General features: G+C 42.0%; 1 protein-coding gene across 1 annotated transcript; it reads right to left on the bottom strand.

The window, feature by feature from the left end:
- Positions 1–200: 200 nt before the first annotated feature.
- On the bottom strand, positions 201–12,428 carry LOC129855854 (uncharacterized). Its single transcript, XM_055923920.1, has 3 exons — positions 11,986–12,428; positions 5,643–5,957; positions 201–426 (listed from the first exon to the last, which is right to left on the bottom strand). The coding sequence occupies exons 1-3, from the start codon at positions 12,097–12,099 to the stop codon at positions 244–246; spliced, it is 612 nt and encodes a 203-aa protein (XP_055779895.1). The 5' UTR covers positions 12,100–12,428; the 3' UTR covers positions 201–243.
- Positions 12,429–15,057: the final 2,629 nt, after the last annotated feature.

Raw genomic sequence — 15,057 nt, 5'->3', positions numbered from 1 at the left:
ATTCCATCTCTCTCAGCCTTTCTGACTCCTGCATGCCTTCTCTCTTTCTTCTTCCACGTCACATCCTTCCACCTCATCCTCTCAATCTGTTTACCTCTCTCTTTCTTTCCATCCGTACCTCTTTCTATCTCTCTCTCTCTCTCCTCACCCCCTCCCTCTCTTTCTTTGTCTTTCTTTGTTTTCTTTGTCCTTCCCTGCTCTCTCCTTCCTCAACACAGGCTACTTCTCCCAATCTCTACTGTCTCATCTCCGGGTCCTCCTCCCTCTTGGCCTCCCCCTCGTTCCGCGCTCCTTGGGGGCGGCTCCGTCGGGGTGCAGGGCCTTCAGGGTCTTGGAGGCGGTGAGCGTCCAGTGCTCCAGCTCGTTGAAGATGCGGTAGATCCAGAGCTTTAGCGCAAACGGGCTGCCGTTCACCGGACCATCTATCTACTCACGAGAGGGTGGGAGGGGGGTTGTAGAAGAAGAGAAAGGGAGGGAGAGAGAGAGGGTTAGGGAGGGACATTCTGAGACAGAGAGTGAGAGCAGACAGAGTGAGGGAGGGAGAGCAAGAGAGAGAGAGACCGACAGAGAGAGAGAGAGCGAGGGATAGAGTGAGATGTGTTAGGACAGTGTTTCCCAATCTGTTCCCCGGAGATGCAGAGGGTTGTGTATTTTTGTTCTAGCACACCCGATTTGACTGGTGGACTAATCAATGCCTGGTCAAACCCGGGGTGTGCCTCAGGAATAGATTAGGAAACACTGCACTAGAACATACGGCGGTGTCTGAAATTATTGACACCCTGGATAAAGATGAGAAAACATGACTGTATAAAATAAATAATTCAAATAACTGAGCTATATTGTATCTTTTTAAAAAATGGGAAAATTGATTATTTATAATAATGCATTTGCTCAGAGACAGAGATTTTGTTTATCAAGTAATATTTATTTTCAAAAAGGTAGGAGTTAAAATTATTGACACCTCTGTTTTCAATGCCTCACCTTGTGGCCATAACAGCACTGCAACTTCTTCTAAAATGTTTTTTGAGTTGGAAAAAACATAGGGATCATATACCATTCCTCATTGACATTCTTTTTCTGCATAATATAAACTGTCCTCTTCTATTCAAACCACAGGTCTTCAATGATATAGCAAGATGGCGCCGACAGACATGGCAGCTCTGCTTCTAGCTCCAAAACAACTTTGCAGTAATAAGGTTTTTCACATTACATTATTAGCCCAGAATGTTTTTTTGTGTTATTACATACAGCCAGAAATAACTTTTGGATATCAGAGCGGCGGTAACTCACCAGCATTACGACCAGGAATACAACTTTCCCGAATTGGATCCTTTGTTCGTACGCCCCAGGGCAATTGAACTTATCCCAGAGGCTGCTCCAAGACGCCGCCGGCGGAGAAGAGGTATTTGGAGTGGACTTCTAGTCCGACTCAGGAGAGGTGCACACCATCCACCGCTTCCGAGTATATTACTTGCTAATGTTCAGTCTCTGGACAATAAAGTAGACAAGCTCAGGGCGAGGATCTCCTTTCAGAGAGACATCAGGAACTGTAACATACTCTGTTTCACGGAATATTGGCTCTCTCAGGATATACTGTCTCCGTCCATACAGCCAGCTGGGTTCTTAGTACATCGCACAGACAGGAATAAAGAACTCTCTGGGAAGAAGGGCGGTGGTGTATGTTTCATGATTAACTTCTCAGGGTGTGATTGTGATAACATTCAGAAACTCAAGTCCTTTTGTTCACCCGACCTAGAATACCTCACAATCAAATGCCGACCATATACCTCCCAAGAGAATTCTCTTCGGTTATAGTCACAGATGTGTATATTCCCCCTCAAGCCGATACCCCAATGGCCCTCAAGGAACTACACTGGACTTTATGCAAACTGTAAAAAACATATCCGGAGGCCCCATTTCTAGTACCTGGGGATTTTAATGAATCAAATTTGAGGAAAACACAACCGAAGTTCTATCAACACATTGACAGTAGTACTCACTCTGGTAAAACCACTGTTAATCCCCCTTTCGCAATGCTTACAAGGCCCTCCCCCGCACTCCCTTCAGCAAATCAGATCACGACTCCATTTTGCTCCTCCATTCCTATAGGCAGAAACTCAAACAGGAAGTACTTCAAAATTGTTTTGATCACGTGGACTAGAATATGTTCCGGGTAGCCTCTGAGAATAACATTGACATATACACGGACACGGTGACTGAGTTCATCAGGAAGTGTATAGAGGATATTGTTCCCACTGTGACTATTAAAACATACCCAAACCAGAAACTGTGGTAAAATGGCAACATTTACGCAAAACTGAAAGCTCGAACCACCGCATTTAAGCATGGCAAGGTGACTGGGAATATGGTTGAATACAAACAGTGTAGTAATTCCCTCCATAAGGCAATCAAACAGGCAAAACGTCAGTAGAGAGACAAAGTGGAGTTGCAATTCAACCGCTCAGACATGAGACGTATGTGGCAGGGTCTACAGACAATCACGGATTACATATGGAAAATCAGCATGTCAGGGACTCCAATGTCTTGCTCCCGGACAAGCTAAACACCTTCTTTGCCCCGCTTTGAGAATAACACAGTGCCACCGATGCGGCCCGCTCCTAAGGACTGTGGGATCATGTTCTCTGTGGCCAACAAGGGTAAGACATTTAAGTGTGTTAACCCTCGCAAGGCTGCTGGCCCAGACAGCAACCCTAGCCGCGTCCTCAGAGCATGCACAGACCAGCTGGCTGGACTGTTTACAGACATATTCAATCTCTCCCTATCCCAGTCTACTGTCCCCACTTGCTTCAAGATTTCCACCATTGTTCCTGTACCCAAGAAAGCAAAGGTAACTGAACTAAATTACTATCACCCCGTAGCACTCACTTGTATCCTCATGAAGTGCTTTGAGAGGCTAGTTAAGGATCATATGACCTCTACCTTACCTGACACCCTAGACCCACTTCAATTTGCTTACCGCCCCAATAGATCTACAGACGATGCAATTGCCATCACACTGCCCTATCCCATCTGGAAAAGAGGAATATTTACGTAAGAATGCTGTTCATTGACTATAACTCAGCCTTCAAAACCATAATACCCTCCAAGCTCATCATTAAGCTCAGGGCTTGGGTCTGAACCCCGCCTTGTGCAACTGGGTATGGACATCCTGATAGGCCGCCCCCAGTTGGTGAAGGTAGGAAACAACACCTCCACTTCGCTGATCCTCAACACAGGGGCCCCACAAGGGTGCATGCTCAGCCCCCTCCTGTACACCCTGTTCACCCATGTCTATATGGCCACCCACTCCTCCAACTCAATCATGAGGTTTTCAGAAGACACAACAGTATTAGGCCTGATTACCAACAATGATGAGAGAGCCAACAGGGAGGAGGTGAGGGCCCTGGTGGAGCGGTGCCAGGAAAACAATCTCTCCCTTAACGTCAACAAAACGAAGGAGCTGATCGTGGACTTCAGGTAACAGCAGAGTGTGCACGCCCTTATCCACATCGACGGGACCGCAGTGGAGAACGTGGAAAGTTTCAAGTTCCTCAAGTTCCTCGTACACATCACTGACAATCTGAAATGGTCCAGTGTGGTGAAGAAGGCGCCACCACCTGGTACGGCAACTGCACTGACCGCAACAACAGGGCTCTCCAGAGGGTGGCGCATTCTGCCCAACGCATCACTGGGGGCATACTGCCTGCCCTCCAGGACACCTACAGCACCCGCTGTCACAGGAAGGCCAAACGATCATCAAGAACATCAACCACCTGAGCCACAGCCTGTTCACCCCGCTATCATCCAGAAGATCAGGTCAGTACAGGTGCATCAAAGCTGGGACCGAGAGACTAAAAAACAGCTTCTATCTCAAGGCCATCAAACTGTTAAATAGCCATCACTAGCCGGCTACCACCCGGTTACTCAACCCTGTACCTTAGAGGCTAGAATTTGATTTGATTTGAGTTTCCGGTCCGGAGACTGAGATGGCCATTAGAATCATGTTGATGTTATGGCCAATTTAACCATTTATTTGTGGATTTTGATGTGTGCTTGGGGTTATTTTCTTGCTGGAAGATCCACTTGGTACTGGGTAAAGATCATGATGCCGTTGACCTTAACAAGGGCCCCAGGACCAGTGGAAGCAAAATAGCCTCAGAACATCAAAGAGCCACAACCATATTTTACAGTAGGTATTGGATTATTTTCTGCTCAGGCATTCTCATTTTGATGCCAACCCTATCACTGGTGTGCATGGCCAAAGAGCTCTACAAATGTCAAAGAAATTGCCACTTGAATTGGAGCAGGTGCTTTGGTCAGATTATATGAGAATAAGGTCTTTGGCCACACACACTGGTGTACCCCTGCATATAGCCTCGTTATTGTTTTTCTTGAAACTGCGTCATTGGTTAAGGGCTTGTAAGTAAGCATTTCACGGTAAGGTCTACCTACTCCTGTTGTATTCGGCATATGTGGCAAATAAAATGTGATTTGATTTGAAAATCCACAAGGAATTGGTTAATTTTGTCATAAAATCCACATTTTGCAATGGCCATCTCAGTCTCCGGATTTGAAACCCATTGAAAACCTGTGGTTTGAATTGAAGAGGGCCGTCCATAAGCTCAGGTGAAGGATATCAAAGATCTGGAAAGATTCTGTATGGAGGAATGGTCTAACATCCCTCCCAATGTGTTCTCCAAACGCATACATTTTTTTGGAAAAAGGTTAAGTGCTGTTATCGTCATAAGGTGAGGTATTGAAAATGGGGGTGTCAATAATTTTAACCCCTTAGGTTTTTGAGAGAAAAAAATGAAACTTGTTAAACAAAATGTATTTTTTCTGATCAATTGTATTAGTATAAAAGAATATCATTTCCCAATTATTTGGAGCATACAATATAGCTCAGTGTTTGAATAATTTATTTTATACAGCCATTATCTTTATTAAGGGTGTCAATCATTTCAGACCCCACTGTTTATATACAGTACATGTAAACAACTGATTTGACCTAACCGTATATAAATAATGAACAACAATCTATGATTAATAAACTATGTAATATAATCAGTTTGTTTATACTAGAAAGGATAGTCCTTACATAAACAGTTTATAAGTTTATCATAAGTTGTTAACAAAAGCCTCATTTCTTCCTCTCCTCCTTGAACTCATCACTGATCTGAAATATTAGGGATATCTGAAAGCAAAATGTTTCCACCAGTCTTATCTGTCGTCTATACGTGGCCCTGGTTTACACTAAAAAAGGGAAATTAATATTGCCGCTACCTCGCTCTCCAACCAAGCTACATGAATTGAGGAGCAAACTGAAGTGAAGAGGAAATTCAGCAACTCTTGGAAGAGTGTCAGTTGATAAAATGCTTTATTATTGTTAAAACCAACATGTTTTGTCCCATAGCCTTCATCAGGGTTTACACTATATTATGTTCACCACACCAGCTATGTCAGATCAAGGATGACTTCCAAGTAGGATTTTACAGTTATTTTACAAGTATTGAAATGAGGCCTGCTGGGTCTACTGAGGGTTTCCAGTAGGTACTGTATATTAACCATTAGTGGGGCAAATTCAAAACTAACCCCAGATCAGTGTCTAGGGGAAACTTTAACATACACCAGTAATTCTGTACCTCAGTATTCTTCGGATCAGGAGTGAAGGCTGCAGTTCCAGCTCCGTCCGCCAGGAGGAGCCGTGTGCTCTCTAGCAGGTGCCCCAGCCGGTCCCTCACTGTTTTCATCTGGCTCTCGTATTCGGTCCTGTTCCTGTCGTTTCCCACCCCCTCTTCCCGGCCAATGGCATGCTCCAGGAGGTTCCGGCACTGTTGCAGGGCGGAGTAGAGGCGCCACAACATGTCATTCGGCGAGAGCTGGGAGGAGAGTGGTGGCACGGTCACCAGGCGGTCCCCGCCGATGGTGAGTTCCTCGGCGAACGTCTCCTTTTTTCTCTGAAGTGGGGAGTGAGGAGGAGGGATGGAGAGAGTGTGGAGGTGGAGAGGAAGAAGAGGGTGATAGCGTGTAAAGAAAAAACACATTAGCAGTACTTAAAAGTACATTTCCATGACGGTGAGTGGAGTAAAACTCATGTTTCAGTGCACAACCAAACTGTTACAGGGCAAGGCAATCAACCACAAATGACCAAAGTCAGGTATAACCCAACGATTAGTGCACAACCAAACTCAATGTGCTAAAGCAACTCAAAGACAGCCCTTCTAATCCAGTTCTCTAAAAGAGACGAGGCATACATGACCAAAGGTATGCTGCTTAAGTGCCACTACCGTATTTTGTTAATCAAATATAAAGTACTAGTCATAGCCTCAACAAATTTGGGCAAGTGTTTCAAAGACACCACTTTTTTGTATTTTGCAATACCACCATGGACACGACGTTTAACTGCTCCAGAGGCTGAGGTTGTCAGAATATGGACACCGTAGTAAATGGAAGCTGTGGCCACGAGAATTGTATATATGAATAAGTCACTCATTCCGAGTTCGCATTTAAACCAAACTGCTTGTGCAATGGTTGACGAAGTACAAAAGAGCTGACCTAAGAGACTGTGGCAGTAAAGAGCCTGATTGTGCATTTTCGATTGATAATCTAGCAATTTTCCCTGATGAGCAACAACTGGCAAATGTTTGAACCCTATCCGGCCTGGCCCCATTGGAACAGAGAGGTTAGTGGTTCAAATGGATAGCTGGTTCAACTACCAGAACCAACCTTCCCCTACTTCATTCCAGGGGGACAAACAGGCAGGATGTTTGACAACATAGGTGTCGAGTGTGTGTGTGTGTGTGTGTGTGTGTGTGTGTGTGTGTGTGTGTGTGTGTGTGTGTGTGTGTGTGTGTGTGTGTGTGTGTGTGTGTGTGTGTGTGTGTGTGTGTGTGTGTGTGTGTGTGTGTGTGTGTGTGTGTGTGTGTGTGTGTGTGTGTGTGTGTGTGTGTGTGTGAGAGAGAGAGAGAGATCAGAGTATAGTGAGAGATAGAGAGATCAGAGTATAGTGAGAGATCAGAGTATAGTGAGAAAGAGAGAGATCAGAGTATAGTGAGAGATCAGAGTATAGTGAGAGAGAGAGATCAGAGTATAGTGAGAGATCAGAGTATAGTGAGAGAGAGAGAGCGATCAGAGTATAGTGAGAGATCAGAGTATAGTGAGAGAGAGAGAGAGAGATCAGAGTATAGTGAGAGATCAGAGTATAGTGAGAGAGAGAGAGATCAGAGTATAGTGAGAGATCAGAGTATAGTGAGAGATCAGAGTATAGTGAGAGAGAGAGAGATCAGAGTATAGTGAGAGATCAGAGTATAGTGAGAGAGCTGTGACTCCATTGAGTACCTGGCCCCCGGTCACGACATTATACCAAGGTACTAACATTCTGACCACCATGAAATGATTATGTGCCTGTGAGGTAGAATGATTACCGTGTAACATTGACCAGGCAGCCCTGCTTATGCAAGAGCAATGGTCAAGTAAATGTAAATGTGTATATAGGTTTGTAATAGGCAGCGAGAGAGGAAGCAGTGGAGTGAGCTATGAAATGTGAGGGATAGGCCTATATTGTATAGGCCTGTCTAGAGGGAGAGGCAAAGGTACGGCAAACCAGAGACAGCAAGGTCTTCACTGTCATGATCTATTACAATACATTATTACGAGTAATGACTGTGTGGTGATAGATAAGTTGAAAACCATTAGTATATTTGTGGGCTGTATCTTGAATAAATGCACATAGACCGCAAATGTATATATGTTGAGTAATATATAAAAACATTTCTATTTCGTTTTTATGTTATTTACTTTCAGTTTCAGTGTTAGGGACAGAAAGAAGCCTATGTGTGGGAGGCTAGGAGACATGTATGTGTTGTATAGTTTTGTGTTTTTTGGGATGTCATTTCTTGTACTGTGGGGAAGTAATGCATAAGGGGTAATTCCATGGTAACGTAATTACGCTTTGACTCAGATTTTTCTCTTAAAAATGTATGGCAAACCAAAACCATTGATTTCAAAGTTGAACAAACCATACAATTCTATGCATAAGGACTAGTTTGAACAATTTACACAGAAAAGTTCACAAAATCACATTTACTGGAAGAACTGTGCAGATGCAAAGTTTGGTAACAGAATTACAATAAAGTTTCCCTCAGATGTTTAAGCACATTTTCCAAAAACTACTGTTTAATATTAAGTTTAAAATATTTCTGCAGAAATAATGGGGTGTCAGCTACGACATGACACTTTGAGTTTGAAAAAACATACATTTTGGATATTGAACTACAGTACGTGAAATGGATTTACCTCCGGTAATGGAATTACGGTAACAGAATTACATCATGGGTCCCTGATCTGTGTTGTACAGAAATACATAATTATGGATATGAATATCATTCCCTTCATGGTGATGTATCCTGAATAGCTACACAGGTAGAAATATGCAATATTCTTATTTTGCATATTTGGTTATTATTCTACACACGGGCTATTATTGTAATGAGCAGCCCCCCCCCCCCCCCCAATTTTTTTTTTTTTATCTGAACCAATCATAGACGTCTATGTTTCACAAATTTGAAAATTACAGTACAGCATATTAGAGTTCAGTACAATACTGAACATTATACTGTACTCTACTGCACTGTACTGAATTCTACTGTGCTGTACTGTGATGTCCAAACTTGTGAAACATAGACGTCTATGATTGGTTCAGATTTGGTACAGCCACGGATGTCCGGAGTCGGTGGGTGCTCAGTGGATGAGGATACTTGTTACTGTAAATGGAAAGAGGGTAGGGGGTAGGTGTCATGGTAGGTCTCAGGAGAGTGACATTAACTGGAGAGCGAGAGATACCACAGTGTGCCATCACAGCAGCAAGATTTGTGACCTGTTGCCACAAGAAAAGGGCAACCAGTGAAGAACAAACACCATTGTAAATACAACCCATATTCATGTTTATTTATTTTCCCTTTTGTACTTTAACCATTTGCACATCGTTACAACACTGTATATATACATAATATGACATTTTAAATGTCTTTATTCTTTTGGAACTTCTGTGAATGTAATGTTTACCGTTCATTTTTATTGTTTACTTCACTTTTGTTTATTATCTACTTCACTTGCTTTGGCAATGTTAACATATGTTTCCCATGCCAATAAAGCCCCTTGAATTTAATATGATTGAGAGAGAGAGGCAGAGACAGAGAGCAGCAGAGAGGAAGCGTGAGAGGGAGGGGTTGTCCAGTCTTGCTTTGACCACCAGATGACAGAAAAAGGAGAAAAAAACTAAACAGTTATGAGCTAAACATAGCAGTATACCAGTGGAAGGGAGGACAGTAGCAGGTGACCCAACTGTGGCTTGTGACTACTCTGATTTTCCATTGTAGCCATTTCAATTGCAGTAATTCCATTACTACAATTTGGTTACAGAACTATAAGTTTTAATCAACTAATAATTCATGAACAAACTTGATATCAATAAGAACACTATAATGAATTGGTAGGTCTACCTTTACATGTTACTTCTGTGAACTTTTATAATCCTCCCTCCTCACGAGGGAAATTAGAAAATATCTTCACGACAATGTTTCTTAAACTTACCAAAATCATTTCTCCAAAACTAAATAGAAAGGTGTTGATATTAGTTGGCAGGGCTCTTTAGTTCTACATTGTTGTGTTTTTGTGCATCTCTAATATCTTTTTAAGATGTTAGATGTTGTCTAAGACCCATTTTCCATCTGTTTGACCAGAAATAAAAGCCTTTGCTTATTCCTAATTTTTAGGATGGAAAATGGTTGAAAAATGTATATATGCCTTAATTCCTAACAAATATAGACTCTTAGCTTTCATTTGACACCCAATTTGACATGCTCCTATGAACTTTACGTGTTGGTGTTCATGGGTCCGTTAAAATGGAAATGCCCTAAGGTGATGGGTCAGGTCATAGGTTAGGTTCGGTTTAAAGGTAGACTCAGCGAGATGACGTCGGTGCACGAAGTGAACAGTAGTAGTGGGGACATTTTTTGCAACAATCTGGAGCGTTGAAGCGCGTGGCTAAACGTCTCTGCTGTTTTGGTCCCGTGGCTACCACGTTGTAGCAGCATAAAGCGCACCCTTGCCAGTACGCACATATTATGTGTGACTGTGTATGAGCAAAGTCTTGCATCATGCTCATCTCAATGGGCACGTTCGAGCTGATCATTTTTGTCAAGTTGGTGACAATCGTTGCTCACCACCTTTCAAATTGTGTTGCATTCTGGGGTTAAAAATTGTCTGACTTGCGCCTACCTGTCGACTGCATGAACTTTACAAAAATCATGTGATCAAAGGGCATGAAGTTTTGACTGCAGTCGACTGCAAGTTGCTGCAGTTGCTCTTCACCAACTTCGTCCAGTAGCCATCTCCTGCAGTGTGAAGGCTCTATTGTCAACCAATCATTAGGGTGTTTTTGTTAGACCCATGTGACCAAAAACAAGAACCAATTTGCCATGATTTCTGTGTACAGTAGATATATAAAATAAATGTGATATTTGAGTCTCTCTCTCTCTCTACTTTATTGTAAAATGTGTAAACACACAAAAATGTATATTACGATTTCAGTTTGTGTGATATGGGGGTTAGATACATGTTTATTTCTAAATTATAAAGAAAACCTTTTATAATCAATGGCAACACTGTCATGTTGATTTGAGCCTTGCTGTTGGAAAACCACATTAGTGTCCTATTTTCATGTCGCAGATGCACCTCCCCTGACTTACTCCTCGACTTGCATCTACTGTCGGGTGCTTTAGCCTTACAACTCAAACATGCCCAATATGGTGCTGTTTGTGGCAATGTCATCTTGCTGAGTCTACCTTTCAGTCATAAAGTCAATCTCAATGTGAACCATTAGATTCAAAAGCTTGAAACCTCCGTAAAAAAAGCTTGAAAACCCCATTCGATTTTTGCCCCCATTTTTTAAAAACCTGAACATAATTCATTAGGGTTTTTATTTTAGTTAGTTTTGGTGTCAAAGATAATAATTTCAGTAAAGTTGGAGTTTTTCAAACGGGTTTGTTCATTATTTTACTACGGTAAAAAAACGAATATATATATATATATATTTAGTTTCACACGTTTTTTTTTTTACTATAACCTTAGTAGACCTTATTGCCTAATATTGTGCAGGCTATTGTGGTGGTGATTCAAAAGCATTGTCTTATAGTTAGTTGGCTGATTGATAACGGTTACATTCGTAACCGCTTCGCCTTCCTCCCAGTGTAACGGATGTGAAATGGCTAGCTAGTTAGCGGGTACGCGCTAGTAGCATTTCAATCAGTTACGTCACTTGCTCTGAGACATTAAGTAGGGTTGCCCCTTGCTCTGCAAGGGCCGCGGCCTTTGTGGAGCGATGGGTAACGATGCTTCGTGGGCGACCGTTGTTGATGTGTGCAGAGGGTCCCTGGTTCGCGCCCGTGTCGGGGCGAGGGGACGACGTAAAGTTATACTGTTACACCAGCAAAGAGCCAGAGTATGCAGGTTGAGGTGTGTGCGTATTTGAGGGGGATTTATCTGGCCATTTGGCAGGAAATCAAGACTACTGTGATCATTCGCACCCCATCATTCACATAGTGTCATTCATTGAGTGAAAAAGCGATGCACATGGAAAAACGTGCATGTCCAGAAAACCGCCTACCTCGGTCATTGTTTTTATATGGGGCGTGCATGACTATTCACATATTCACTCCCCCTCCTTATCTAGCTACATTCCTGGACCCCCACTCCTGGATCGGATGCCACACATACACACACACAATCCATCAATACATGTCCATGCATCACCCACATTTCCATATCCCAGTCTTCCATATCCCTTGCATAGGCTAGAATACTGGCCAAATGACATGTTTTGTCCAGTAACCAGTAGGCCTAATAACAGGTTAATAATTGTGAAGCAAAATGCACTAGCCTGTCCAGACTTCACCCACTCTAGGCTACACTCGAATAAATACTTACATACAGTTCCAATAAGAGGGTGCATTCATGGTTTAACTGCTCAGCAATAGCAGCTGCCCTCGCAGTTCGAGACTGTTCCGAACCAGTCCCTCTTCTTGTCCGTGTCCCTGCCATATTCAGTAAAGAAGCAACAGACAGGCACCGGATAGCGTTAACGTTTTTTTTTTTTTTTTTTACCTTCTCTTATGTCTACTAGTTTTCCCGTTTCATATTCCTAAAAGTTAGACAGCCAACAGGAAGCGCGTCTCGGCCTTTTCTCACCCTGTAACCAAGCCAGTTAATTAATGACCTTTCTGAAAACGAATTCCTTCCCTAACTTCCACAACTTTACCCCTTGTGTTACTATGTTACAGTATTAATGTCCTTGTCTAGTGCCACTCCTCCCCTTCCCTTGGGTGGTTTATGTCAGGCAGGCATGTGGAATTTAACGGGAGAACTAAAGCCGAGGCGTGTGAATGGGAGGAGTCGCACGTTGGTGAACTATTATTTATACATGAAGAGTTTAAACGAATTAGCTTGACAGAATTACGAATCCATTCACCAGGACTAGTGATGCGTTGATTTTCTAGTCGTTACTAGGAAAGTCGGAAATGTCAGACTTGCTAATTGGTATGTTCATCCAGTTAGCAAGTATGACATTTCCGACTTTCCTAGTTCCTACTAGCACATAATTGTGGTATAGGCTATATCATTGGAAAGTGCTCAAAGCAGCAGTTTACGGCCCAAATTAATAACTCAGCTGATTTGATGATCAAGTATAGTTTTATTATTAGGTTATTGTGTGGCTCTATATTTATTGCTTGTCAATAACCGGGAAAATGGGTTTATAACCAAATCATAGGCTAATATGCATATGCCTAGAAAATAGCAACATTTCTAAACAGTTGAGTGCGCGTTTTTCTTTTCCATTTCCCGGAACGTTCTATACTGTTGCAAGGTCGGGATTAGTAACATTGTTGTAGATCGCGGGGGATAGATGGAGCCTGTTGTATATACTGAATTATTAGAGAAATAACGAGGGCTAAAAGTTTACAAAAGGGTTGGTGTGGTATATCTGTAAACATCTAAATTGTGTTGGCATTAATATTATCTTGAAGCCTTGGGTGTGAAAGATAACACCTTGAGCTATATATGATGTGTACTATTTATGTGTAATTCTAAAGCTAAAATCACGCTAAACCAGTTCAATTGGAATTTTAGAGGATTAAATGTATTAACAAAAATGTCAGACGTTACTCTTCCAAAATGTCAGATGTATTTTTGTTGTTGTCTAGATTGGCAACATTCAGGTATGTTCCAAAGTGAAATACCACTCCGATACTCAGGGTGGCATAGTGTCCACTTCAAACAGTGAAGCCATTTTGACTCATACATGCCCATTCCTTATTAGCGTCATGGCAGCAACTTTAGCGTACCAACAACAACATTGACTTCCGGTGTTTCGATTTTACCTTCAAAATCAAAGTCTGCAGTAAAACGCTATGTGTATGATACGAAATCAATCCGTTAACATTATGTTTCTAATGTATAACTACATCAGAGAAAAATCTAAACGTGCGACTATTTACCCATGCAACAGAACATAGCAATTCACTACATAGGGAATAGATATTGGACTGTAGAGGAAAACGTTTACTTCCAGTCTCGTTTACGTTTACTTCCAAATAGCCAAATCATAAGAAGTGTTGCTGGACTTTTACTGTGGTCAAACAGCTTAAAATGGGGTGCCTGGACACTATACAGTTAAAATATAGCACTATGACATAGGACGCATACAGTATACTGTCATACCTTATAATGTAAAAGACACATATCTTAATCTTCCTTCTGGGGTACACTTTGGAAGAAATACAACATACAATATGTTTATTCAAAAAGTCAAGAGAGATGCAAGTAAATTTGGTCCAAAAAAGTATACTTTATTCATAAGAAATATCACATTGACATGAATTAATACAATTGATCATCAACAGTTACAAGTTTTGAATTAGTTTCAAGTTTTGTCACGTGCACACGTAAAGTGAAGTGCTGACTTGCTAGCTCTTTCCCAAAAATGCAGTATTCAATATCAAATAGTATGAAGTCGATTTTCTTTAAAACACACGGGAAATAAGAAAAACACGAGAAAGTAAGCTATATACAGGGTCAGTACCAGGGACACTAGAGTGGTTACGGTAGATATGTACATGTAGGCAGCGGTAAGGAGAAAGTGACTGGTAGCAGGATAAATAATAACAAATCAACATAGCAGCAGCATGAAGGCACCCTCATACTAGGTTCGGTTTGCTTCTACCAGAACTCGGCTAGGTAAAGCGAATGTCTGTGCCACGCATATTCCCTTAAAAACACATTAGTTTGTAAAACGAGTTGAAAAATGGCAATATTACGGTTTGTCCCTCTTGAGACGACGTAGCGATAACATAGCCATAACACTTCCTCAAAATATTTCTAATCAATCAAAGATAAATACAGGCTTTAGTGGTGGGTGGGTGTGCTGGTGTGTGCATGCGTGGTGATGAGTGTGTACGTCTATGTGTGTCGGTGTCAGTGTGAGTGTGTGTGCAGGAGTGTCAGTACGTGCATGTGTGAGTGTGTGGGTAGAGACCCGTGAGTGGCATATAGTGCAGATAGTCAGTGCAGATAGACCATGGGTGAGGATGGCCAGCTATTTTCTAGCTGTTCAAAAGACTCAGTGCCTGGAGTCACCATTATATTCAATGAACCTGATGTACTGTATACACATTCTTACATAACATGTCATGCAATAATCTTTTTCCCCCTGATAATTCGTACAAAACCTCATGTTTTTGTGAATGAATTCATTGATGTTATCTCCAAATAGGACTGCTTAAGTGTACACACACACACACATAGGGACCACAACTACTTCCATCTACTCCTCTCTTCACCATACGGAGCAGCACCTAGACCAAACCCTTAACCTATCCTTTACCCTAAACCGGGTTTGTATCCTAACCCCAATCCCGCCCCTTACCCTAAACCGGGTTCGTATCCAAATCCCAACCCTACCCTCCCCATACATCACTATTTGCCTTTGAACCCACCCCTGTC

This window comes from Salvelinus fontinalis, chromosome 5 (assembly GCF_029448725.1).
Source record: "Salvelinus fontinalis isolate EN_2023a chromosome 5, ASM2944872v1, whole genome shotgun sequence".
Taxonomy (NCBI): domain Eukaryota; kingdom Metazoa; phylum Chordata; class Actinopteri; order Salmoniformes; family Salmonidae; genus Salvelinus; species Salvelinus fontinalis.
Note: the sequence above shows the minus strand (reverse complement) of the source record. Positions and strands in the feature narration are given on the sequence as shown.